We start from the raw sequence: 27,670 nt of genomic DNA on the forward strand, positions 1-27,670 counted from the left end.
TTACTTAACCCTTTAACTACTATGTGTGACCAAGACAGAATTTCTCCTTACAATATCAATACAATATCAAGCAGACAAGTGATAAGGATAAAGAAAAATATCAGTTAGGGGATTATTAATTGATCCAATACCTAACATCACAAGAAAAACTAGACATCACAAGAACTATATGGCAGACAGTAAGGAGAATTACTAATGAGATCTTCGGAGTCAAAGGGTTAACAGACCCACTGCAATATGGAATCTAGTCTGTAGTGCAGGCGTCTTATTAGTGCGAGCTAACCTTATAGGCTCGCGATCGTTTATCCGACTGGTCATGTTTGATTTGGAGTTAGAGTGGACAATGTGAGGTAGGGGTCGGGGAACATTGTTATTTTGCAAAACTCCGTTCGCCCCCTACCCTTCTCCTTATTTTTTTATTTTATTTCTCTCCCCAGCCTTCCACTGCCATTAAAATCAAAGATGGCGACTATAATTTTCGATAAGAAAATACTGAGCACTCGCTCCCCAAAATTACGCCTGCTCTGCAGGCTACATGGAATCTATTTGTTTTACATGAAAAAATGTAAAATGTTTTTTATGGTACGTGACATCATCAATGCGTCTATCTCTCGATAGATCCTTAATAAAAACAAATCAAAATTCGTGCATAATTCAAGCTTATCATCAGTATAATATTAGGTAGACCTTGTCCAACGATAGAAGCATGGCTATACGCGATCATGATATGTTAAGTAACTGTTTAGTTATTTGTTATTTTGCAGTGATTGTCGCGCCTTCTAAGAAATTTAAATTGAACTCTGAGCCTCACATGGAAACTGCTTCAATATTCGATTATAGGCCTCTGTTCAAAGTACTTCAAAATACTGATTATATTTGACATAAGATCGAGTCCTGTTCAAAGTGATTCATTTTATCATCTCTGCTACAATCGTCTTCGTATCGTAAAGGAACAAATCTGATCAAAGTCTAACGCACATGATATGACATAAAATTGTTAACATGTCAATCTACATATCAGTCAATTAAACAATATGTCTACAAAACCAATGAACTAGTGACAAATTGATACGCAACGTGACTGTACGTGACTCGATAAGTTACAAGAAATGTTTAGAGGAAAAAAAAAGTAGAATTGATGATAACATCTCTGGACAAAAAGGCTGAAATGTGGAAAATGCCAACTGATGTTGCTCCACCCTTCGAGGGTCCTTGTAAGCTGAGCTGACGTTAATGAAGCACCTATAAGTCTCCCTTTAGCGTAAAATCTTACTTCGGTGTTGTTATGAGTTGCCTGACATCGTGAGTGTGGTTAATTCTCACTCTTTGATGCCGCGATCTAAACTTGGTTTCAGCAATTAATTCCGAAATTTCACGCAAAATAGGAACGTTTTGAAAGATGCGAAGCACAGTAAAGGTGAAACAGTATCACACTTGTGTGCAAAAGCGTTGCTTTTCGCGGAGCTCATGGGCAGAAGATTGGCTATTGATTTTTAGAATAAGCATTTTCTGTAATTTGATACCAAGAGTTGACTGCGGCAATAGTTATAGTGACCTCACTGTTCTTCATGATGGTGAAGACACCTTAATGCTTCTGTGAAAAAATTGGAGGACAAGTGTTGGGTTTTTGGGAGCCCTCATTCAGGATGTTCAGCTGCTTTCCCGTCAACTTTATTCGCCAGAAGTCAAGTACAAGTTTAACCTTTTCCTTGTGTTCAGTTCAATTTCTATTGGAATGAAATACCATATCACATATTGGCACAAACCTAAATAATCCTAGTTCATAATTTCTTTTTTTCACTTATCGGAAACAGTAAATTTCGTAGTCATGTAGTGTCATAGTCTACATTAGGATTTTTGAATCCTTTGTTGCAAGAGTTTATAAACTGCAGTTTATAATTTCTTGAATAATTTGTATTCTTGTTTTATATGTTATAGGTTTTCAGTTAATAGAGGCGAGCTTGTTCCACCTCCACTGTGCTATACACCTCTGCTTATAATTATTTACAGGTGTCCACTGACTGAGAGACTGTTAGGGGGCTACCTTAATTAAAATTTAACTTTTTTTCATTCTTTACACCTTTCTTAATTTTATAGTTTCATCTAAAAAGTTGGAGTATCAGTATCAATCCAGCCCAGTTCGGAGTTCAGTTGCGAGTCCGATCCATGTTTTTAATTTCCAGCAAAATAGAATATTATTTTCCTCGCCGGATGACAGAGATGGCAGCACTCTATATGGTTCATTCCCTGCCTTAAAATTGTTTTCATTACAAATATTTTGATTATTTGAAATATCTTTTTAATGTATAGGATTTTTTCTTCCTAAGTCCGGCTAAGGCGTTAGTGTCAGGCAAGTACAGGCCAGTCCAGTTCAAATTTCAGTGCAGATTACGACTTCGGATAGCAGATATCATGTAACGCGACACCTAGTGGATATCACTCATAGTAGTAATTATTTAACTACTGTCTAAAATCGAAAGCGAAGTAAATAAGGAGTCATGCGGCGTGCATGCTTGAGTGGTTAAAGAAAATGAAGGAATTACGAGCGAAGTTCTTTATGGTAGTCTTTCTATCTTCCATCTATGTCTCTTTCCCAGAATCTATCCAGATCAACAGGTTTATTTCGCAGCCACAAACTTGGAAAAAGGTGTTTGACTGGTTTGTTGTTCCGTCGTCGGCTTGTTACCAAGGGAGAATTGGAACTGGTGGTAACTACTGTAACGAATCGTGCACAAAAGATGACTCCAAAGACCAGTACTTGTGTCGCTGTTCCCATAAATTTGCCACTGTCACGTATGTAAATAACACGTGGATGTGTCTGGAGAATAAGTTGGTGCGAAATAAACTCGGTGAGTATGATAAATATCGAAACATGAGAATAGGTGTTTCGTAATTCGAATGACCACGGAAATGGGAAATACAGTCGGAAAACTTTCTCGTATGGTAAGCGGATACCCTTGGGAATTGGAAAACGAGTCCGTTAGTAGAGCTGTCCTCCTTGGGAATTATTCCCAACGACACCAAAGAAAAATAGGGTGAATGTCCGCTTACGGGAGAGTTAATTAGTGGGTGTTAACTACATTTTTTATAGCAACAGCAACTCTTTATTGATATCTGATGTTAAAATATCGCTTGGACAAATGGAGATTTGACAAAATCGATCGCGACTGTTCTGTTGCTCTGTCAAAGGTCATTATTTTTTTGGTTTGCAAATAAAGGACAAATTTCATCACCAAGAGCGAATAATTGTGGAAGTTTCATTGTATTTGTTGTGGCACTTTAGACTTGAGTTCCTTGAATACGAATTTGAAAATCGAGAAGAAGTAATAAGCCACTGAAGGTTTCACCCTCCATTTCAAGTCAAAATGAGCAAGAGGAGCGCTCTATGTCTCGGATATGGATCAGGTATCTGTCAGCTAAACCTTCGCCTGATTTGTTAGCTGGTCATGCAACTCTGCGTCCGCCGGTTCTGCGCTGTTATGCTTTTGTCCGAGCAAAATCTTTTCCTATTTAAGTTTTCTCTGTTTAAATTTAAAGAATATTACCCTGATCCCTAGAAATTCTATGTCGCTATGTTTCAACTTCAGTAATGTATCTGTTTGTTTATCCCATTGTTTCAAACAAAATTGAACACCTTCTCAGCGAATTGCATACACGTGCAGTTAAAGTAACTTTCTTCTGTTTTACCTCTATGAACAGGATGTGCGAACAACACCTTATTTCATTATGAAAGAGAGTGGCATGAAGTATACACTCTAAGCACTCAGCCGAGCTGGGGAAGAAAAACAGCATTATACAAGAAGGAGGTCTCCTGTGTTTTAAACACTAGTTCTTCCTGGGTCATTGGATGTCACGGGGAAAAGATTCCAGTTGACGAACTTACCAACAGAACAAAGGAAATCTTTGTCCTTGAATGGAGTGACAAGAGTAAGGCATACTATTTAAAGGTGATTAAAAATTTTCGCTCAACCTTTGAGGTATCAGGTTATCTATTTTTATTCTTCTCCTTAAAAATTGACACTTCTGATCCCGACGAAGCTTTCCATTCAAGAAAGATCTCATCATTGTTTTTTTTCCCTGAAATCATTTAAGTCAAGGGTGTTCACAAGTGGTCTATTGACGTGCTCGTGATCCCTCCCCAGCCTTTTGTAAGAAGGTAATCGCTGATAGTACCACCAAAATAAAAAAAGAACTTGTATGCCTCCAGATCCCTGTGGCAATGTAACTTAGTGTAACACACTCCTTTTAAAAAGTCGGTTAATTGTCAGCTTTAGCTGGGTAATATAACTAATTACCAGAACTATTTTTTTGAATCAAACATGCTATTGTTTTAGTTTATTAAGACTCCAAATAAATAGTGTGCGATTACTCTGTTCACTGGCCACGATGAAAGGAGCGATACGATTCTTGGATTATTAAGAACTATGATCCATGGATAGCCCAGGATTTTCCGATTTTTTTTTATAGATTATTATAGGAGCTCAATCAGATTTGTCGTTATGAATCACTTAAAGAGAAACGTATCCACGACCAAATGAGTTCTCGTTTTCATAATCCTAAGCAATTTCATTTTTTAAAGAAAAATATATTTTGCTTTGTTTTCTAACCAATAGGTGGTTGGTCCAATCGCCATTTTGCAGGGAAGAATAATAAATCTGGGAGTAAGCTGCTCCCAGCCTCCTTCTGGCATCAAAGAAGGCTGCCTACTCTTCAAACTGGAAGGAAATATCACCTGTAACCTCGCGTTTGGAAGACTTTCATGGAAATTGCAAGGTTAATCTGCATAGAATGTCTGTTTTTGTAACGGTTGAAGTTCAGCAGATGAAATACTTTCAGACAGATTGCTTAGAAAAATTGTGCGCTTTTCTCAAAGCTTTCACGCTGTTTAGCATCTTACAAAGTCGATGATGTTATTCAGCTTCCGTCCACCAGACTCTTTTTATCAACTTTCTATAAGTTAAAATATATATTTTTTTCATTTTCTCAACTGGTTTGTTATGCATCAAAGCCTACACCATAGATTCTGTTCGATATGATGAACGCCTTTGCCGAGGTCATCCTTAACGTAAGGAATGGGTGTGGCGAACAGACTTAATGAACGTATCTCTTAGCCGATCTGGTTGATTTTCAGGTCCCGTAGAGCACTTGGTGGGGTCAACACTTAGTCCTGCAGCTTCATCTTTACTGTATTCATCACCTTCTGCGGTACGATTACCTTAGATATACTTTAAATAGGTACCATAGCAAACTTTTTATATCATCACAACCCTGATTTAGAAGTGGAAAGTATGTGCGTGATCTAAACGTATTTCACATCGCGTTGGGCTGTTGGAAAATTCTAGTTTACTGTATTTAAAGTTACCAACACCATTTAAGTTATTCTGAGAAAACATAGTGAGTACGTGTGATTGAGTTTCCTGCCATTATCTCTATATGCATAATCGTCCTCCCGTTGCTCTGTTACACTTCAATTGCTGTTTTCTCCTAAGTTCAATCTCGATCCAAGCTGAAAGCGGAATAGAAGGTTTGGTCGAAAAGATGTACTCAGTATTTTGAAGGATTATATGACGAGGATCACTCGACAGCTTCACTTTTTTCCTATAGCCATAGAAATATCTTTATTTAGCAAATTCTTAAAACGATATTTATCCATTTTAATTTTTTATCTCGACAGATCCCTATAACGACGGGCACTAAGGAGACAATTTACCTAACCCAGGTATGAGCATCTTCACATACCCTTACCCGTGAGAGCAAATGTGTAGGTTGATTAAGATGCAACCGAGATTGTCGCGTAAAGTTGAAGAAACAAGGAACTTGTAATCATTTCTACTAGCAGGCTCGTCAAACTCATAAAGTTTGAATATATTGTACAACGGTTAGAGGGGTATTTTTTTTTATCAACGAAGGGTCTTATAATTGAATATAAGAATTGAATATTTAGAGGCTTTATCGGAGGGGCGTGCACTTGGAATGTCACAGTGTTTTGCTGACAAGAAATTGCTTTTACCAATGAGGGTAGCGCAGAACAGAACATCTATTGAGCAAATCAACCAACAAGTACCTTTTAATAGTTATTATGGTTTCAAGCAGACAACTTCAGAGACAGAACCAGCCACAAGCAAAGGGACTAAAGACACAAGGACAAATAGTGCCGTGATTGGCATCGCTGTGGGGTGTACAGTTGTGTTTGTTATCTTTCTTAGCGTTCTGGTTTTATTTTGCAAGCGAAGGAAATCGTAAGTGTTATATATGTATAGTTTTTGCTCTTGACTTATCATCTCTTTGAATGCGTGTATGGGCATGGTTTCAGATTTGATAGGACCATCATGTGGTGCAAAAAATAAATAACATTTGAGGAAAATAGAATATGGAGAGCACTTATCAAAAAGCACAAAAAGGCTTGGCAAATATGTGATAATCAGATGTAATTGGTCAAATGAAAAATTGACTTCCTGAAAGTATCTTCACATCATTTAGTCTATTCACTCCCTGTGATACAATGATTTTGACATCTATGTCTTAACTACTGATAATCACGACTGTTTTTGATCCAATGTTGAGCAAGATTTGTTGTGCGCATAAATTTGCTTCTAAGTCAAATTGTTTTCAAATTGCTTTCATTATTACAAAAACAGAAGCATTGGTTTTACCATTAAACTACGTGGTCTTAGTATATTTTTGTTCGAATTCCTCACACAGGAAGAACGGTCAGCAAGAAACAAAGCCAGCAGGTGATTTAAAAATGTACCACTTCTTTCAATACAGGATACGCTCACGAGCGAACGACCTATTAGGCTGTAAACTTAAGAAGAAAATTAAGTCCATTAAGCATTGCAATTAGCGCTTGGGATGAAATGCCCGGCCGCCGACACCTAAATTCACAAGCAGCATAGGGGTATGTGTATTTTGAAAGAAGGTTTCCTCATGATTGGTTAATAACATAGTAGATCGAATAAGATTACAAGTTTTGCTGGATACTGAAAGCAAAGCAAATTGGGAAAAGGTAAAAGGAATTGAAACAAGGCCATGCATGGGATAACTACCTCAGGTTCTTGAAATGGATCGGAGAGTTTGAGACTGAGAGAGTTGCATCATTATGGGTCTCAAATGCGTAATTAAGTTGTTTTTTGCAGCTCTAACACTTAGACTGGCCAAAGATTGCATTTTGTTACTACTGACAGTGATTTGATTGTTATTAACTAAAAAAAAAGCATTACAGGCCCATTTCCAACCTTGATGCAATGCGGTCGTTTGTTTTTGTTTTGAACCACCGCTTTTGTTTAAATAGCGCCTCTGATTGGTCAGTTATTTTTACCTTGTCACGTTGTCTCAAAATACCTTCTGCGTTTGAAGAGCTTGTCAAAATAATTCAGATGAATCCATTGATTTTGTAGATTCCGAGGCGGTAAACGCTTATGGATCGGTTGTTGCTAAAGAGGAACACGAAAATCCTTGCGAGTATTTCGAAGGTGAAAATGTTGATCCACCACGTTTTCATCCATTCATCAAATTTGCCATCCTTATTAAATAGGACCAAGGGTCAGTTGAAGTTTCCTGCCCATGGAGAGGAGCTTGCGCTCGAAAGAGTGGTCGAGGTTGTTGTCCATGCAAAGTAGCAAATAAGAATTGTAACGCAAACTGTCAGTGTCGCTGACGTTCCTGCAATGAAGTGACTAAACTTAAAATAATTAAACGTCCGGCAGTTCGATATTTTTCCACATTTCTCTTCGAAATCCAAAAAATATTTATACGAAAATGTTCTATCTTTATTTACAATCCTCAAGCGCTTCCAAGCAGCCTAAAATTTCGAACTTGATGTTTTTCGCAAACCCTGTATACTGAGTACGAAGCCATCCAACCGCTTGACACTTAAAAACTGTTCAATGACACGGTTGGACACGGTCCTCAAATAACTCCATATTTCTCTCTGAAATATACCAATTTTTCGTTGGAAAATATTCCACCTTCATTTACAATCCTCAAGCGCTTCTAGAAAGTGAAAAAACTCCAACGCTATCAGTTTCGCTGATTTTGTACATAGAGTGCGGAGAGATCCAAGCGTGACACTAAGAAAATTTTCACTAGCTTTTCACTGGACACGGTCTTCGAATAACGAAACGTCCAGCAGTCTGATATTTTTTCATATTTCTCTTTGAAAAATACTTATTTCTATTCGAAATATTTTATCTTCATTTAGAATCCTCAAGCGCTTCTAGAAAGTGAAAAAATTTGAACGTTGTCCTTTTCGCCGACTCGACACGCGTGACACTAAAAAAACTTTTCTTCCGATTCTTCCAGACAAAATTCAAAATACTGTAAGGAAACTGTAAAATGACGAACGGCGAATGTATTTACCGTAAAACAGTTGACTATATGTCCAGGATGGCACTTGAGAAAGACGATTTTAGAGGGTTTTCAGTGATCTGGGAATTTCGTGTTACAGGAAATTAGGTAGCGGCGCGCGTTGCATCAAGGTTGGAAATGGGCCTTTAAGTTAACGATAATTGTCTTTGAAACACTATGGTAACTTATTTTGAAAGAATAACGCGAGTCTAAAATCTATGACGATTATTCCATAGAACCATATATCATTGAAATAGCTTTTGAAAAAACTATATTTTTTGTATTGGTTTATAAATATGGTGTTTGATCTTAGTTGGGAACCAAGTGGTTGAAAATCACGATAAAATTCCAATTGGAAGACTAATGGAGCACGTCTCAACCTCCGCTGAACAAGACGGTCAATCGGCATACCAAGGGCTTATTAACATTTGTGGTAAGTTAGCAAAGAGGAACTGAGATCGTTTTTGGGTGGTCTCTATCAACAAAAAAAAATTGTGATCACGATGTTACTACAAAACACACCTTGGACCGAGGAAATTCACAGGTATGACATAATGGCTTCATCATCTACAGGATTAAAACCAGCTGGAAAACTTTAAAAGAAAGAGTCACTGGATCAATTTTTGATTGGTATACATAATCAATCAAGGTCATTTCCGATGGAAAACTTGAACAATATTTTGTATTTTTTCCATATCCACAGCTGGTCACAGTACTGCTGACGATAACTCTGGTAACTGCCATCTTTACCAAAGTTTGAACAAGAACACACCTGTTACAGCTACACCAGATTACCAGAATGTGCAAACACTATTTGCAGCATCAGATTACCAAAATGTGCAGACCTTGGAAGGTGGTTTACCAGGTGCATCAGTGCACATCCTTGGGTCTCAAACAGAGTCTGCCTATGAGCCTCTCAAGGGGTCTGAAAGGCAAAATTTGTACGAGCCCCTCAATAAAAGAAGCAACTGAATTGCAACGGGTCTTGAGGTGAAGAAAAAGAAGCTATATTTGGTTAAAAGTTGATTTAAATCAGTTGTGTTAGACTTTTGATAAAACACAGTGCGTCGAATATGGATAGTGAAAAACCGTTAAAAGTTTATTTGATATGATTTTTATCACATTTTTATTGTAACAGGAGTTAAATGATTTTTTATGTGGAATATAGTTTAAAACGTGTGCTGTCGTGCGTAATTAAAAAAAGACCAATCTTTTTATTGAAACATTTTATTGATGAGTGATACTGATTATTACACCGTATATATACTCTAGCACATAACAATCTTTCTAGACCTTCACTATAGCTTTCATTGCTCAAGGCCTCGTACCACTAGAAGTTTTTTATCCTCAGAAAACTGGGCTTCATTGTCGGTCCAGTCCAAACTTGTTCAGTCCAGCCCGTTTCGAAGTTCAGTTTGGAGTCCCATTGATTCCTTACCTTCCAGAAAAACTTAATATTGACAATGGATGACAGAGATATCATGTAACGCGACACTGATTCAGCACAGATCACTCTCCGTAGTGATTATTAAGATCGTTCACAGAAATCGAAAGCAAAGCGAATACTCTTTTGGGGCAAAAGGGCCGAAGGATTGAAGTCAACTTACGGCCAGGGATCTCTGCTAAATGTACACTCACATTAACCTGCGCAGATCATGCGCGAACCCTAGATAAGAAGTCATACGGCGTGCATGCCTCGGTGGTTGAAGGAAATGAAGGAATCACGAGCGAAGTTCTTTGTGGTAGTCTTTCTATCTTCCTTTGATGTCACTTTCCCAGAATCTATCCAGATCAATAGAATTATTTCGCAGCCTAAAGACCAACAAACTTGGAAAAAGGTGTCTGACTTGTTTGTCGTTCCGTCGTCAACATGTTACCAAGAGAGAATTGGAACTGGTGGTAACTACTGCAACAAATCATGTACAAAAGATGACTCGAAAGAACAGTATTCGTGTAACTGTTCCCATAAATCTGCCACTGTCACGTACATGAATAACACATGGATATGTCTGGAGGATAAGATGGTGCGAAATAAACTCGATGAGTTTGATAAATATTGGGGTTTGAGAATCGATGTTACGCAACCCTTATGACAAGCAGATACACGACACCTTTCAGTTACTTATTCCTCGCGATTTAACATTTTACGGGATCGTCATTGAAGTAATACTCTCGGACTCCAGTTTGCGGTGTACGAAACTTTTGATTGAGCATTATCTTTTTCGGGAGTACTTAGAGATAAATTAAAATAGTTTACGAGCCAAGCAACGGAAGTTGATTCATCAATAGGAAATTTAACGCTGTATCTGGCTTTAACAACATAAATGGATTACCCACGATATAGGCAAAGACGTAATTCGATGAAACTGCTTTTCACATTTTAACAGTCGAGTTACAATTATAAGCTAGTGAAAGCATTATTATCCATTTCAAGTAAAACAAAAAGAACAAGGGCAATCTGCCACGAATAACGACACGTGTAACTGTCAGCTAAGCCGTGGCTGTATAAGCGGGTCACCCAACTCTCCACCCGCCACTCTTACATTCTGTTTCCTTTTTCAAGCATTTATGTTTTCTTTTTAAGTTTAAAGGAAAGCAAGCACAACTACATCGAGTAGCTTTGGAAACTGAGAATATTTAAAGTTTGTTGCACAAGCCGCTATAAATAGCTATTTTAACCTTTTCACTCACAATATTTAAATTAAATTAAATTTTTTACATTGTATGCCAAATATGTCTCATTATAATCGGCTTTTTAATCAAACATTTGTTATCCTTATTTATATTTTCCATTTTCTCATGACTTTTTCTCTTTTCCCGTCCCTCATCCCGTTGACATATGGGTTTGTAGTTGAGCATTGCAACGGGGTTTGTTTACTGTTTAGCTATCCCTTGCGTTTAAACGGAACACATTCCATTCCCAACGAATTGCATAGACGTGGAGTTAACGTAAATCTCTCCCGCTTTACTGTGCGAACAACACCTTATTTCATTACGAGAGAGAGTGGCATGAATTATACACTCTAGGCACTCAGCCGAGCTGGGGAAGGAAAACAGCATTATACAAGAAGAATGCCTCCTGTGTTTTAAACACTAGTTCTTCCTGGGTCATTGGTTGTCGTGGGGAAAAGGCTCCAGTTGACAAACTTTCTAATAGAACAAAGGAAATCTTTGTCTTAGGATGGAGTAACAAGAGTAAAGCATACTATATAAAGGTGATTAAAGTCTGAAAGCCCTTTGAGGTATCAGACTATTTTTTCTTTTTAATTCTTCTCCTTAAAGATTGACACTTCTGATGCCGACGAAGTTTCCATTAACGAAAGAGCTCATTCTTGTTCTTTTTCCTGAAATCTTTTAAGTCAAGGGCGTTCACAGGTGGTCTATTAACGTGCACGTGACCCTTTCTCAACCATTCGCAGAAGGGAAAGTGCTGATGACACAACTTTAAAGAAAAAGATTACTGCTTCCAGATCCTAGGTGCAATTTAACTCAAGTGTAACGCCTTCCTTTTAAAAATTCACTAAGTCAATCGGTATTGTTGGCTTTAGCTGGGTAATATGACTGAATAGAACTATACGATTTGAATCAAATATGCCACTGTTTTGGTCTATTGACTCTCTATACAAATATCCACATCGGCTCTGTTTGCTTGGGTTATTGCTCATTTAAAAAAAGGAGGAATATGATTCATGGATTTGAAATGATCATGAACCTTGAATAGCCCAGATGTTTTTTCTATATTATTATGGGAAGCTAATCAGATTTATCGGCATGAATCACCTGAAGACAAAAGTATTTAATACCAGATGGGTTCTTGTCTTCATAAGCCCAAGCAATTTCCTCTGTTGCATGTAATATAGATTTCACTTTGTTTTCTAACCAACAGGTGGTTACCCCAATCGCTATTTTGCAAGGAAGAGTAATAAATCTGGGAGTAAGCTACTCCCAAGCTTCTTCTCACATCAAAGAAGGCTGTCTACTCTTCAAACTGGAGGGAAACATTACCTGTAAGCTCATGTTTGGTTGAGTATTCATGGACATTGTAAAAGAGCATTTTCCTAACTGCGTCAGACCATCCTCCCATGTTGATTGGCTTGATTTGCTCAGAAAGTCTCTTTTTATTACTGCTGAAGTTCAGCAGATAAAACACTTTCAGACGGATTGCTCAGTACAATTGCACGATTTCCTGAACGCTTTAAAACTAGTTAGCGACCTACTGGGCGAATAACAGTATTCAGCTTTCGTTAAACCAGGCCTTTTGTATCAACTTTTTATAAGTTAAAATTCTTTCATTTCCTTAATCTGTTTGGGATGAATCGAAGGGTATGCCATACATTCTTTTCTTAACAATGAGCACGTTAGCCGCTGTCATCCTTAACGCAAGAAACGGGTCTGGTGAACAGATATAAATGAACCTATCTCTTAATCAATCTTGATGGTTTTCAGGTCCCGTAGAATACTCAATGGGGTCAACACTAAGTCCTGCAACTTCATCTGTACTGCATTCATCACCTTTTACAGTACGATTATCTTAGATGCGCTTCGATTGACTCTGAGGCTAAACACACGGAACATAGGCACCACGCCATAATGTTCATGTGTTACATGTTTTAGAATGTAAAGAAAGATGTTTTGCCATGTCACGAGCGTGGCAAAATGCTATAATGTTCACGTGTTACGTTTTTGATTGTAGAGAAAGATATTTTTTGCCTTGCACGAGCGTGGCACACAGAAAAAATTCTGAGTCCCCATGAGGAATCGAACCTCAGACCTTCGGATTCCGCTTTCTGGTGCTCTACCACTGAGCCACAGAGACTCTACGGTGAGCGAGGTCTAGTACGAAGTTCATATGACACGCGTCCTGCATACTGCTTGGATCAGAAATGTCGATAGCGTCATATTTGTAAATAGAATAAGAGAGATGAGAAGTTTTGAGCTCGGTAAAGAATTTTTAGATTTTAGTTTTAGATTTTGGATTGCTTGAAACGCAGTAGCCTATGTGTGTAACACTTAGAGAGCGAGAGACCTTTGATGGCCATTTTCTTTTTTTCTTTAAAAAGGCATTTTGCATGCAAAATAGCTGTCTCCGTCAACCTACAGTGCGGAAAGAACATAAGATTACAACGGTTTAATCTTACTATTGAAGCTGAGACAAACCGGGGAAATATAGCAAAATTTGCCGCAAAGAAAAACAGCTTCAACCCATGGACTCCTGAGTGTTTCGGTTAAATGAAAAAAAAATAGCTTCTTGAAAAGCCAACACTACGCAAAGTAAATATGTATAAATGGTCTGCCTCCAAAGATAAAAAATTGATCGTTGCGTATCACACAACTGAATAATTGAAAATCAAAGTCTTTCGAAATCTAAACGTGATAAGATGCTTCCTGACCCTTTGAAGGATCTTAGGCTTGGAAAGTGCTCTGTAGAAACATGCAACTACACGGCGCAATTTTGAAGACGGTTTAATTAGCCTCATCTTACTGAAGAAATAAATAAAGCATTGAAAGTCTAAAAATTTACTTAGACACCATGGAAGGAATGAAATTGTTGTCGCAAAGATATATTTTTTTTCTCTCTTGCTCTCAGCAGACGTCCATTACGGCGGGATTATTTAAAACAGCTGGACCAACTCCCTTACGTAAATATGTTTTTAAAATTCTGTAATAACTTCAAGAGAACGCATTTTTCGCTGAAACGTACTCTGTTTAACGACGTGTTAATTTTACAACCAGTCTAAAAATGGGCACCTAAAAGTCATTTAAGGGAGCTATTTTAACACTCGTTATGATGCACCCTATCATAAGCTCTGTGCGCACTTTGAAGTTGAGTAAAAAGCATACTTGATCACTTTTGAATGTACCCAGGTATGTAAACTGCGCATTTCAGAACTCTTTGAATGGTGCACTATGCGATTATGATTGCGCTTTAGGACTTGATCTGTAGCCTCACTAAAGAGTGTATTTTAGGACCTGCGAAAACGGGCTCTACAGCACTCGTTTTTAGGAAAGAGAGAACTTTGTGAGTTTTCAAGGTGCACTCTTAAATACTTGTTGAAGTGTGTACTTTGAGATAGATCTGTAAATTGCGCACTTTAAGATCTGTTAAACTGCGCCCTTTACGACTTGATCCCATTATAAGTTGCTCAATTTGATACATGTTTTCAAATATGGGCAAAGTGGGTACTTTTTAAAAAGCTGAGACTCATAAAAGTGTGCAATTTGAGGTTTAGTAAATTGCACACATCAAGACGTCTCAATGAGCCTGGTGAGACTGTCCAGGGAATATTTGGAGATGATGTGAGCCAAGATGGCGGCCTACAACACTTAGACATAGAAGAAGAAATCTCACTTTACCAAGAAACTCAAACTGAGACTAAGGATCTATCTGTTTTGTTTCCAAGGCATGGGGAGGGAGAACCTCTGACATATTTTTAATAGAAAATGTGGACTTTTAGAGAACTTAAAGCCAGTTGACCTTGTAATGGCTGATAGGGGATTAAGTATTGAAGAGAGCCTAGCCCTCAAGCTAAATTGGCAATCCCTGTTTTTAATAAAGAAAAAGAGTCAACTGGATCCAAAAATCAGGGTAATCGACAATGTGTGTATTCAAGTTGAAAGGGTAATTGGACTGCCAAGACAGAAGTACAATATTCTACAAAGAATACTACCAATTGATCACCTGATGAGCACAAGATCAAGCTCATATCCAATGGTTGATGGGATGATTAGGGTTTGTTATTCACTTACAAATCTTTGTCCATCAGGGGTACCTTTTGATTGAATCGAGCATCAACAGACCTTATTCAATGACCCTTGTTTACCAATTCATTACTCTTGGCAGATACTTATCCTTGCTGAAAATGCTTTATTAGGAAAACATGACAAAAGTTTACCTTAAACAAAGACTTGCCTATGCCAAGGACATGGTATTGGGAAAATATTGAGGTTAGCGCATAAGGTCTATGCCCTTTCTTGTCCACTACTGAAAGACAAACCAACAAAATATAGGTTTATCTCATTGGTAATGCTCATATATTGTTATTAATTTTTAAGAGTCAGTTTGTTTTGTCCTTTAAATTGAGCTGTAAGGGAGTCCACTATGTTTGGTCTGAATACTGCATCATCTATCATACAGTAACCAGAATGCTGTTTAGAAATTAATGTACTCCTTTGCTCCTTTTAGTTAGTACTTTTGCACAGGTTAGGTATGATCACTCTAATGAAATAATGGAATCATCATCATCATTTTGAGTACAAACACAAAAGTGTGCAACATAAATAGCATTGCATGCCTGCAATTTTTGTACTCTAATGATCAAAAGCATAATTCGCTTTGATTAAAATATACATGATACTTAATGTTTTGCATATGCCTTTTTCATTTCTTGATTGGTTCACTGCAATAGTTTTTATGGAGTGTTTGAGTCATAGCACAATCATAACATGATTTGTAGTGGTTGGCAAATTTTGATTTGTTTGGAGAATTTAAATTTTAATACATCATACTGAGAATTGAGTGTGATTTACCAGATGAGATTTTGTGTACAGTACAGATAAAAATTACACTGAATAGTATAAATATAGCAATAACAGTTGCAGTCCTTCATATTTGGAACTTACTGAAAGTATTGTAAATGGTATTTTATCATAATAACAGTATTTTTATCGCTTAGGTTTATTTAAAGGAATATTTAATGCAATTTCATATTTGAAGAAAAAGATGTGCAATGAATCTACCAATCAATAAATGCTTAATTCTGTACTTTAAAATGTTGGAAAAATTACATTTCCCCTAATTTTAAGCACCTTAAAAGATGTGTTTGCGTACGTGGAGTGTTAAATTGTACTGTTTGTGGTAGAATCCCACAAGTTAGACATGTGGCAAAATGCAGCAGCAAACACTCTACAATCACTACCATTGTTCTGTTGTTGAACAGGAACAACTTGCAAACCATAGTAGTTGTTTGTACCAACCAAATTGATGACCTGTTCTTCAACTTCCTTTTCTATAACATTGTGATATAGCCAGCTGTCACATAAATTGACTTTATCATTGCTAACCCTAATGGAACTAACACAAGTCGAGCACTTAAAGCACAAACAAACATTATTAGGCCTTCGCTTATAATGTAAACATGCAAAATGAAAAAATTTGCCATTAACCACGCGTTCCACTTGTGACCCACGTGGAACGTCAACACGCCGGCGCCTAGTTTTTGATTACTTGTCAAAGTCGTGACGTCACGTGAAAGCGCTCGATAGAGAATTACGTGAATCGATGTTTCGCAATCGAGGGACTGCGGAAATACATGAGGCAGATACACGATGCCTCTTAGTTATTTATTCTTCGCAGTTTAACATCTTACGAGACGTTCGTTGTAATTGTACTCTAAACTCGAATTCTAGTGAATGAAACCTTGATTGAACTGTGTCTTTTTTCGAGGCTTCAAATACTAAGAATTGTGCGATTAGTTCACTAGCTAAGCAACGGAAGTTGATTCATTACTACTATTTTTAGCTCTGTATCTAGCGATTACTGCTGTAATGAATTACCCACGAAATCAGCATTTGACTGAACTGGTTTACGAATTGTAACAATTGGCTCGCAATAATGAGCTAGTGAAGGTTTTACGCGCCATTTCAATTCAAAGTGAAAAAATGAGGGCAATCTGCCACGATCAAAACTAGTGTATCTGTCAGCCAGGCCGTCCCTTTATAAGCTGGTCTCACAACTCCAGTTGCAGGCACCGTTGCAGACATCAGTTGCAACACCAGATTACCAAAATGTGCAGACACCAGTTGCTACACCAAGTTACCGAAATGTGCAGACACCAGTTGCAACACCAAGTTACCAAAATGTGCAGACACCAGTTGCAACACCAAGTTACCAAAATGTGCAAACCCTGGAAGGTGGTTAACCATATGCGTCAGTGCACACCTTAGGGTCTCAAACAGAATTTGCCTCCGAGCCCCTCGAGGGGTCTGAAAGAGAAAATTTGTCGAGCCCCTTAACGAAAGAAGCAACTAAATTGCCATGGTTCTTGAGATGAAGAAATAGAAGCTATATTTGGTTAAAAGTTGATTTGAATCAATTGTGTTAGATTTTTGATAAAAGACGGTGTGTCGAATAGGGATAGTGGAAAACTGTTAAAAGTTTATTTGATATGATTTTTACGACATTTAATCGTAACAGAGGTTAAATCATTTTTTGTGTAGAAATAGTTTAAACATGTAATGTCGGGAGGAATTTTTAAAGAAAAAATCTTTTATTGAAACATTTTACTGATGAGAGGAACTGACTATGAGAAAAAAAGTGATTTTTCCATTTATAGAAGTTCTTATTTCTGATAAATCGTTATCAGCTCTATTAAAATCGTCGCAGTTAAAATACTTGAAAGTAAGCTCAAGGAGAAGAAGGGGTTCGGGGGAATATTCTGGCTGCATTAACCGGAAGCCAACAATTTCTCTTATGTCAAAGAAAAAAAATGTATAAAAACAGAGGTTGTAAAGTATGGGTTCATGACGATCGCTTATAACACCATTTGTGCTTAATGAATAAAGCCCTGGCCCTTAAGTGGTCGACGATGTTTCTTAAGATAAAGGTGAGTTTTATCACAAAATTGTGAGGTCAAGGTAAGGTAAGCATCCCGAGTACTAAGCTCAGTCCAAATTGGCAGAGTGGATCTTTAGACATTCAGCTTGGACATCAAAACCTGACACCTTCATTTTCACAATTATTTTTGAAAGTTTCTTCGGAGGTTACTTCTCCTTTTAAGGAGCTTTTCGTCAAGGTTTAGATAGATTTATCGCTACAAAATTCTTTCCTGTTTAGAGCTTTTTATCCTCAGAAAACTGGGCTTCAGAGGTGGTCCAGTCGAAATTTGTTCAGTCCAGCCCAGTTCGAAGTTCAGTTGGGAGTCCCATCCATTCCTTATCTTCCAGAAAAAGTTAATATTGACAATGGATGACAGAGATATCGTGTAACACGACACTGATTCAGCGCAGATTACTCTCCGTAATGATTATTAATGTCGTTCACTGAAATCGAAAGCAAAGCGAATACTCTCTCGGGGCAAGAGGTCCGAAGGATTGAAGTCATCTTATGGCCAGAGATCTCTGCCAAATGTACATTCACATTAACCTGTTCAAATCATGTGCGAACCCTAGATAAGGAGTCATACGGCGTGCATGCTTTGGTAGTTGGAGGAAATGAAGGAATCACGAGCGAAGTTCTTCATGGTAGTCTTTCTATCTTCCATTGATGTCACTTTCCCAGAATCTATCCAGATCAATAGGATTATTTCGCAGCCTAAAGACCCACAAACTTGGAAACATGTGTTTGACTCGTTTGTCGTTCCGTCGTCGGCATGTTACCAAGAGAGAATTGGAACTGGAAGTAGCTACTGCAACGAAACGTGTACAAAAGATGACTCCAAAGACCAGTACTTGTGTCGCTGTCCCGAAAAATATGCTACGGTTACGTATGTAAATAACACGTGGATGTGTCTGGAGAATAAGTTGGTGCGAAATAAACTCGGTGAGTATGATAAATATTGGGTGTGAGAATAGATATTTCGCAACCCGATTGACAGCGGAAATACAGGTAGCAGGCAAATACACCTTTTAGTTACTTATTCCTCGCGATTTAACTTTTTACGAGATCGTCATTGAAGTGATGCTCTAGATTCCAGTTTCCGTTGTAAGAAACTTTTCGGATTGAGCATTATCTTTTTCAGAGGCTTCAAGTACTTAGAAATGTTTAAAAATGAGTTCACGTGCCATGCAACGGAAGTTGAATCATTAATACAATTTTTAGCTCCGTATCTAGCAATAACAACGTAAAAGAGATTACCCACGATACCAACGTAGGCAAAGGCGTCATTCGATGGAACTGATTTCCACATTGTAACAATCGAGTTGCAATTATAAGCTAGTGAAGTTTTTATTATTAATTTCGAGTAAAAACAAACAAAACGAAGGTAATCTGTCACGGATGACGACTCATGTAGCTGTCAGCTAAGCCGTAGCTGTATAAGCGGTTCACGCAACTCTCTGTCCGCCAATCTTACATTCTGTTTCCTTTTTTCGAGCAATTGTATTTTCTTTTTAAGTTAAAGATAAAGCGAACACAACTATATCGAGCAGCCTTGGAAACTGAGAATATTTCCTTAAGGATAGAAAACAGATCGTCAACCTCGCTTGAAACTGAAAAGGATGTGACCTAGACCCCTAAGAATTCTTTCTTTAAGAGAAGCTTGGATTTATCTTTAAGTACTGAATTTTAATGAAGTTTACGTCACGGTTTGTTTCATCGTTTTACAGACTAGAAAACCTCCTATGAATGCTCATGAAAGACAAAGAATAGTGGTTTGCCAGGGTATTAAAACAGAAAAGAAATAACACCGCACTGAAAGGAAAAACGAAGGAAATATAGGATTAAGAATGACGAACTTAACCAAATCGGGTTAAGTTTGAGATACCCAAGCCGTTATGAATAGCTCTTTTAACCTTTTCACTCTCAATATTTGAATTAATTTAAATTCTTCATATCGTATGCCAAATATCTCTCATTATAATCATTTGTTATCCTTACTGATATTTATCATTTTTTCATGACTTTATCTCTTTTCCCGTCCCTCATACCGTTGATATATGGGTTTGCAGTTTTGTAGATGAGCGTTGTTGATTTGTTTTCTGTTTAGCTATCTCTTGCACTTAAACGGAACACATTCCATTCCCAACGAATTGCATAAACGTGGAGTTAACGTAAGTTTCTCCCGCTTTACTTCTATGAACAGGATGTACGAACAACACCTTATTTCATTACGAGAGAGAGTGGCATGAATTATACACTCTAGGTACTCAGCCGAGCTGGGGAAGGAAAACAGCATTATACAAGAAGAATGCCTCCTGTGTTTTAAACACTAGTTCTTCCTGGGTCATTGGTTGTCGTGGGGAAAAGACTCCAGTTGACAAACTTACTAATAGAACAAAGGAAATCTTTGTCTTAGGATGGAGTAACAAGAGTGGAGCATACTATATAAAGGTGAGTAAAGTTTTAAAGTCAACCTCTGAAAGCCCTTTGAGGTATCAGGCTATTTTTTTTCTTTTTAATTTTTCTTCTTAAAGATTGACACTTCTGATCCCGACAAAGTTTCCATTTAAGAAAGAGTTGATTCTTGTTCTTTTTCTTGAAATCATTTAAGTCGAGGGTGTTCACAAGTGGCCTATTAACGTGCACATGACCCTTTCCCGGCGATTTGCCGAAGGGAAAGCGCTGATGACGCAACTTTAAAAAAAAAAAAACGATTATTGCTCCCAGATCCCGGGTGCAGTGTTACTTAAGTGTAACACACTGCTTTTAAAAATTCGCAAAGTCACTCGGTAATTTTAGCTTTAGCTGGTAATATGACTAATTAACACAACTGTATAATTTGAATCAAACATGTCACTGTTTGTAGTCTATTGAGTCTCCATACAAATATCCACATCGACTCTGTTTGCTTGGGTTATTGCTCATGAAAAGAAGGATTGACTGGATTCTTAGATTTGTAACAACCATGAACCGTGAATAGCTCAGGATTTCCCGATTTATGTTATAGATTATTATGGGAGGCTAATCAGATTTTTCGATATTGACCACTTAAAGACCGAAGTATTCAATACCAGATGGGTTCTTGTCTTCATAAGCCTAAGCAATTTCCTCTGTTACATATAATATAGATTTTGCATTGTTTTCTAACCAACAGGTAGTTGACCCAATCGCCATATTGCAGGGAAAAATAATAAATCTGGGAGTAAGCTGCTTCCAGCCTCCTTTTGAAGGCTGTCTACTCTTCAAGCTGGAAGGAAATATCACCTGTAAGCTCATGTTTGGTAGAGTTTTTATGGACATTGTAAAGGAACCTTTTTCCTAACTGTGCTAACTTGATTGGCTCAATTTGCTCAGGAATTCCTTTTTTTATAACGGTTGCAGTTCACGAAATAAAAAACTTTTGGACGGACTGCTCGGTAAAATTGTTAGTTTTCTTCAACGCTTTCACACTGGCTAGCGACTTACCCGGTGGATGATTTTATTCAGCTTCCGTTGAGCCAAGCCCTTTGTATCAACTTTTTAGAAGTTAAAATTCTTTCATTTTCTCAATTGGTTTGGGATGCATCAAAGGCTTTGCCATACATTCTCTTCTTTACAATGAACTGGTTAGCAGCAGTCGCCCAAATGGGTCTGGCGAACAGACGTAAATGAACATAATTCTTTATCAATCTTGTTGATTTTCAGGTCCCGTAGAATACTCAATGGGGTCAACACTTAGTCCTACAACTTCATCTTTGGTGCATACACTTCCATCTACGGTACGATTACCTTAGATAGGTACCATATTAAACCTTTTACACCATTAGATCCTAGATTTTAAAAGCGATTCATCAATTGTCCGTCTGATCTAAACGCAGTGAGCATCGCGCTGGGCTGTTGGATCTCACCCTAGTTTACAGTATTTGAGGTCACCAACACATTGAAAGTTAATCTGAGAAGACATTATGATAAAATTATCTTCTTTTGCGCGATCGTCTTCCGGTTGCTCTATCACAGTTCAAATGCTCCCTCCTTAGTAAGAGCAATGTCAGACCAAGTTGCAAGCGAAACATGAATAAAGGGGGTAATTTCCTAAAGAAACTGTGGTGCTGCGTCGGTGGAAGAGTATGGCGGGGTAATTAAGTATTATCAACTGAGTTAGTAACGTAAATTGGCCACCGTAAAGAGTTTCGAAGCTGACTTTTTGAGCGTTAGCCCTTCCCCATTTGCTCTGATGATGGGCTGATGGTTGAAACATCAGCTACGGTGGTCAATTTACGTAATCAACTCAGTTGGTAATACTAAATTACCAAGTTGAAAGCAGAATAGAAAGTATGATCGAAATGGCGTTCCAAACAATTTGGAAGGATTAAATGACAAGGATCAGCCGAGAGCTTCACTTGTTTCCTATGGCTAGAAATGCCTTTATTTCGCAGATTTGATCCGTTTCAATTGTTTATCTCGACAGAAGCCCATAACGAAGGGCACTGAAGAGACGATTTACCCAACACAGGTATGAATATCTCATCATACACAGGGAGGAAAATGTTTAGGTTCATCAGGATGCAATTGAGGTTGGCAAATAAATTTTTGAAACAAGCACATGGTCGCGAGGAATGTGCTTAGCTCAGCTTGTCTCATTGTTTGCATTAGCTTGGCAATTCATGGAAATTGTCAGAGTTAAAATATTCTGGTCTTTGTTTAGTTCTAAGTTTAGATCAATACGTTTGTGACCTTGGTAAATCTCTCATTCTTTATCGGTAGAGCAGTGTTTGAAAATTGAATTAAATCTGTCAGAATATCTTCGTGACCTTTGGAATAATGAAAGGAAAATGTTGGTTTCCAGCATTTCGCTCCTCGTGTTTTTCCCTCTTGCTGGCCGCTTCATGATCCTTTCCAATCATTTTCTCGCAGAGATCCACTCGAGCTAACTCAGGCAAAAAAGGCAAAAGCGACGATGTTGACTCTTCTTCCATAATTATTGGCATCGTTTCCGGGGTGATTGTTGCCGTCGTAATTTTATTATTGCTGATTGCTACTTTATTCATTCATCGACGTCGCAAATCCAGGTAATGATTGCCAAGTTATAATTTTTCTACCTCTCAGGTTATGTGTAATCGTTTATAATGTTTGTACTTAAGGTTGACTAAACAAACTGGATTAATTCAAAGCATCCCTGACGACTTGTGCACGTCCACATTTTATGATAGGAGATACCTTAGTTGGGTGGTTGTATTCCTAAAAGTAAGAAGTATCGTTTTGATGGCGTGCTATACCCCCTTTTTTATCCTTTAACCGGTGCGATAGAATGATGCCAAGACAACACCCGACTCGTGTGATGTTTCTGCTACCGAAATGTTTCAATCTATTGACCTCTAATATCCAAACAGCTTAGTCCACTCACTCAATCATTTTTGTGCATTCCTAAGCATCTGGTGTTATATTATGACACTGATCAACCCAATGATTTTAAATTTCCACTACGTTTCAGTTCGGCAGTTTGTAAAATAATTTTGACGCGAACTTGTTTACTGATTACTCTTATGAATCAAAGAGTCAAACTCTGACGTATAAAAAAAGAGCTCAAGATACGTCGTTGATGATCACTTGACATTATGACATCCCGACTGATTCTAAGCCATTTGTTTAAACCCCTGGAATGTTTGTCGTCCAAAATCTATTGAAAACTGTTAAGTGATTCACCTCGTCTATTAGTAAACCCTGTATTTTTTTATCATTCTTTTCCGTTCGCTAAGACTTGCAATGTAGATTTACAAACTACCTCTTCCTATCAAATCGTTAAATCTGTGATTGATGTAAATAATATGTACTGTATTTTGTTCACAGAAATGGTGCTAGCGCGATTACCAATGGCCAAGCAAGCAATGAGGTGGAAAAGTCTTTGTTTGGTTACGAATGACACTCTCAATAACGAAGAAATTATGAGTTTTATATCCCTTAATGAGAGAAACTTAGGTTAAAAGGCCGAATTCCCCATGGAGACTTTATCGTTCCTAAAAAGTACAGAAGAGCGATTTTGAAAGCTGGAGGCATCCTATAATTATTTGTTTTTTTCTTTTTGATCAGTTATTACAACGTTGCTGGAATGCTTTGAAAGCTTGTGCACATGCAGGTCTGAAAAAAAAAAAAAAAAAAAAAAAAACCAAACGATTACCCTGAACACTGAAATATGTTGTTTCAGGATTATTTCCCTTGATTAACTATTCTCTGGGGTCTAGTTGTACTGCGTTTTTTTATATTACAAGGAAGTTCAGAAACAATCAAATCTTTGCCAGCATGGAGGTAATCATTATTCAACGACTCGGTTTCCAAGGTTATATCATTTATCTTTATTCGTAGAATACTGTATGGCTCGAGTCTAGAAATTACCAGTGCAACATAATTTTTGGAATAAGTCCTAAATGGAGGTATTTCCCAGCTTGCTGCTCTCTTCACCAAACGAATATTTATGGGCTTCCGTTTACTGATTCGAGCAAAATAGTAACACATGCTCACTTTATTTTGCCAGAACACCACCTCGTGCAACTCAAAGACAAACCAAGCGTTTCAGATGGACGTAAGAAGTCGTTACGTTTCGAACGGTTAGACATTAATCCTTTTTTTCTTTGAAGTAGCTGTTGTGATTTGCTGTGGGCCTAAGTAACCCTACTGATTAAGTAAATTAGCAGCTTTGGCGATTGTGACAAGCTATTGTTTCAAAGATTGTCCAACCTAGTAGTTGGAACCAACCCTCAGCTCCAAATCATAACGTAGTGTTCGCAAATTTTCCTCGTTAGATTCCACTGTTATCGATGATAAAAAGACGGGTGCCCTACCGCCAGGAAATTCTGGAACTTTGACATCAGACAACCCTTTGTACTTCGCCGTGGAAGACGTAACAGAAATACAAAAACCTGTTGGCGATGCTCCAAATCAATCGGAACCAGTGTACAACGAAGTGGATGAAAATGATGCAATAGACGCAGATAGGGCTTCGTGGTATGGGTCCGTACCCGTTGGAGATCCATATTACAACACCCTGGAGGGACCCTATCAAGATGGAGCCTCTCCACCCACAAATAACCCCGTTTACAATGTCCTTGAGAGGTCCAGCCAAAGTCTTACAGAGGAAGGAGATAGTTATTCTCAATTGACTACCAAAGACCATGTGTATAATGTTTTAGAGGGTCCGGATCCATGTAACGATTGTGAAGGCCCTCTGTATTCTAACAGTATGGAGGTTCGATACTCTAACAGTTGTACAAACGCCCCAATATATGCGGTGGCCAATGACAAAGGATGAAAAGCCCTAAAACAACATTTCTGGTTAAGAAATCCCAATAACGGTCCAAAGTGCAATAACAGATTATGTAGAGCAAGATTAGTAGCGCTTTAAATTATAGGATTTCTTAATTAATGGCAGAGATCCGAGTAAGTTCAAAATTCCTCCAGGCCTCTTATAACAGACGGCTGGATTGCTTGTTTTTCTTCCAAACCCTCAACTTTAGATCTCTTGCCACAAAAATTGTGCCTATTAGAAGAAACAGCGAAAGAAGTGTTTATTGGTGTCTTTGATGGCTCTCAATCAATCAATCAATCAATCAATCAATCACACAATAAACTTTATTTACCCTCGAATTTACAATGTAGCATTCGGGTGCTAATATCTTCGAGCAAACTACGTTAATAAATTATTATAATAAAGAGATTAATTCTATAACAAATAGGATAACTAACTATCTAGACAACTCACTAGCAAATTATCTTGATGTAGAAAGGTTTGCAGTTCCTGCCCTTTTAAGTAAATTATTGTACCCGGTAGATAACAGTCGTCGAAAGGAAGAAAATCAGAAATAGTGCGGCGAGGTGTCTGACTGTTAATTTGCCTTTTTGTACTTTACGCAAACAATATATGATATTTTATGAAGAGAGGTATATAATTATTCGGGATTTCAAAAGAAACACCGTTGAATTTATGCGTCTAGAAACAAATTGAGCCTTGATGGAGTGACTTTTTCTTTCACAAACAAGGAGAAAACTGCAAACTTTTGAAATATCTTAAAATTCTCACAAGGTAATCAGCAAGTTTTGAAAATGTGTGCAAAACTCGGCAATGTAGGAAGTTAACTCCGCTAGTCTACCTTTTACACTCTTTGGTGATATTTTGCGATGTATTAGCCTAATATCTGGATTAAATTTTCTTGTTATGGAAGACGTGATTGAGTTGTAACTTCTCTCAATTTTAAAACATTTTCAGAAAAAAGCACTGAAAATACATAAAATTGTCGGCAAGAGGATTATCTTAAAACCGCATTTAGAAGAAATGTATAGGACTTGGAAGGAAGGTTTACTGATCAAATCGTGGGAGTCGAAGGATAATTAATTTTGCAAACTTATTGAAGTTAGTCCAGTAAGCAGATACAAGCAGCCTGAAAACAGCAAAATGAAAATGAAATTGGGTAAAGAAAAGAAAAATATCTTGTTATAAAAAAATAAACTATCAGATATCCTTCTCTTTCTCTTATTGTCATTGGCTGGCAAACTAACTTTTTTCAATTATTCCTCGGTAAACCGTTACATTTTATTCATCATTATATTCATGTTCGAACATCACTGCCTCTTAAAATGGAGCTTAATTAGCAAAACGCAAAAGATTCAAAGATACTTCTTGGCTGATACAATACAGAAAGCAACAGGAAGGAAATCAAATGTTCCGGTCAAATCTCGTAATGAGTTCCGATGAGAACATTGAGTTTCATTTATAGGTGTGATGCGTGAGAAAGTTACCAGGAATATTGTGAACTGAAATAAACATCCGCCTGACTGTAAAGGTTCTTTGCACAACTGGGCAACATTCATTGCTGCAAGGAAAGACTTCGAGAAGGGTGATAAAATTTATCGCGAGCGAGAAAGAAACAATCTAAGTTCTCGGATACGATTTGAAGCATAAAAGTTGCTAGTTCAGCTTTTGCATCCCGATGCTCTACCAAATGAGCTACAAAGACTCCTCTGTCGAGCCGTGGCTTACATCAGGTTTGCACGAGTCGAAAATAAATTTTTTTTCTGCGAGTATTACAGTGATTTACAGAAAGGACTCTTACAACCACACATGATCGTTGCTTTCTTTGAGTCTTTGACGTTAACTTTCATGATGCACTTACTTTGCATCCCTGAGAGAGCCCTTGATCCTGAGAGAAAAAGAAACTTACTGTTATATCAATTATCCTAACTTATTTTCCATCACACACAATTCATTGTTAAAGCGTTTTTCAAAATAAAACAATCGTCGTGCTCTTTAGTCACTTGAAGTCTCAACTAAGGTTTGTTCCATATTCTTAAACCTCAGTAATAAAACACGCCCTGCCCCCCAAAAAAGCAATTCTAAGAGAGAATATTGAGGTGTTCTGTGATGGTTGAGACAAAATATCTTACATTATGTTAAAGCGCTTCATTTTTCAGTGAGGAGGAAGAAGAAATATTGAGCAATTGTCACTCACCACAAGCGGTAAGACCTCAAACTTGTGGTTTTGTAATTTTATGGATTCTAAGTTTTTTACTGTCATCCTCGGACTAATAATCAAAGCTGTATTCAAAACAGAGTAAGCTAAAGAAACAGAGTAAGAGATCAGCTGGTTTTTATCAATCGTTTAGCAATAGGACACTCTCAGGTTTTGAGAAAAAGGAGTTGTATACCAGGCGAAACATAGCAGCAATATCCTTGACGACCTTTCGTCAACTAGTTCCGAAGAG

General features: G+C 37.6%; 3 protein-coding genes across 6 annotated transcripts; all 3 read left to right on the plus strand.

Annotated features, from left to right (window-relative positions):
• Window positions 1-2,357: 2,357 nt before the first annotated feature.
• LOC113679921 (uncharacterized) lies at window positions 2,358-9,574 on the plus strand. Of its 4 annotated transcripts, none has more exons than XM_089206243.1 (9): window positions 2,358-2,849; window positions 3,700-3,947; window positions 4,614-4,773; window positions 5,132-5,205; window positions 5,675-5,719; window positions 6,094-6,239; window positions 6,703-6,734; window positions 8,660-8,779; window positions 9,050-9,574. In XM_089206243.1, exons 1-9 carry the CDS (start codon window positions 2,510-2,512, stop codon window positions 9,316-9,318), a joined length of 1,434 nt encoding a protein of 477 aa, XP_089062369.1. In that variant the 5' UTR covers window positions 2,358-2,509; the 3' UTR covers window positions 9,319-9,574. The 4 variants fall into 4 exon arrangements, with proteins under 4 accessions (XP_089062369.1, XP_089062368.1, XP_089062370.1 ...); XM_089206242.1 differs by having other exon boundaries at window positions 2,427-2,849; window positions 6,091-6,239; XM_089206244.1 differs by having other exon boundaries at window positions 2,449-2,849; window positions 4,641-4,773; window positions 6,091-6,239.
• A 321-nt stretch (window positions 9,575-9,895) lies between these two features.
• On the plus strand, window positions 9,896-12,957 carry LOC149044799 (uncharacterized). Its single transcript, XM_089206251.1, has 4 exons — window positions 9,896-10,407; window positions 11,527-11,561; window positions 12,233-12,353; window positions 12,793-12,957. Exons 1-4 carry the CDS (start codon window positions 10,038-10,040, stop codon window positions 12,879-12,881), a joined length of 615 nt encoding a protein of 204 aa, XP_089062377.1. The 5' UTR covers window positions 9,896-10,037; the 3' UTR covers window positions 12,882-12,957.
• A 4,642-nt stretch (window positions 12,958-17,599) lies between these two features.
• On the plus strand, window positions 17,600-26,132 carry LOC113679911 (uncharacterized). The gene is made up of 9 exons (XM_027196891.2): window positions 17,600-18,883; window positions 20,145-20,392; window positions 21,096-21,207; window positions 21,626-21,699; window positions 22,389-22,433; window positions 22,835-22,989; window positions 23,768-23,810; window positions 24,450-24,522; window positions 24,718-26,132. The coding sequence occupies exons 1-9, from the start codon at window positions 18,556-18,558 to the stop codon at window positions 25,221-25,223; spliced, it is 1,584 nt and encodes a 527-aa protein (XP_027052692.2). The 5' UTR covers window positions 17,600-18,555; the 3' UTR covers window positions 25,224-26,132.
• Window positions 26,133-27,670: the final 1,538 nt, after the last annotated feature.

Source organism: Pocillopora damicornis, chromosome 5 (assembly GCF_964200805.1).
Source record: "Pocillopora damicornis chromosome 5, jaPocDami1.2, whole genome shotgun sequence".
Classification (NCBI taxonomy): Eukaryota; Metazoa; Cnidaria; class Anthozoa; order Scleractinia; family Pocilloporidae; genus Pocillopora; species Pocillopora damicornis.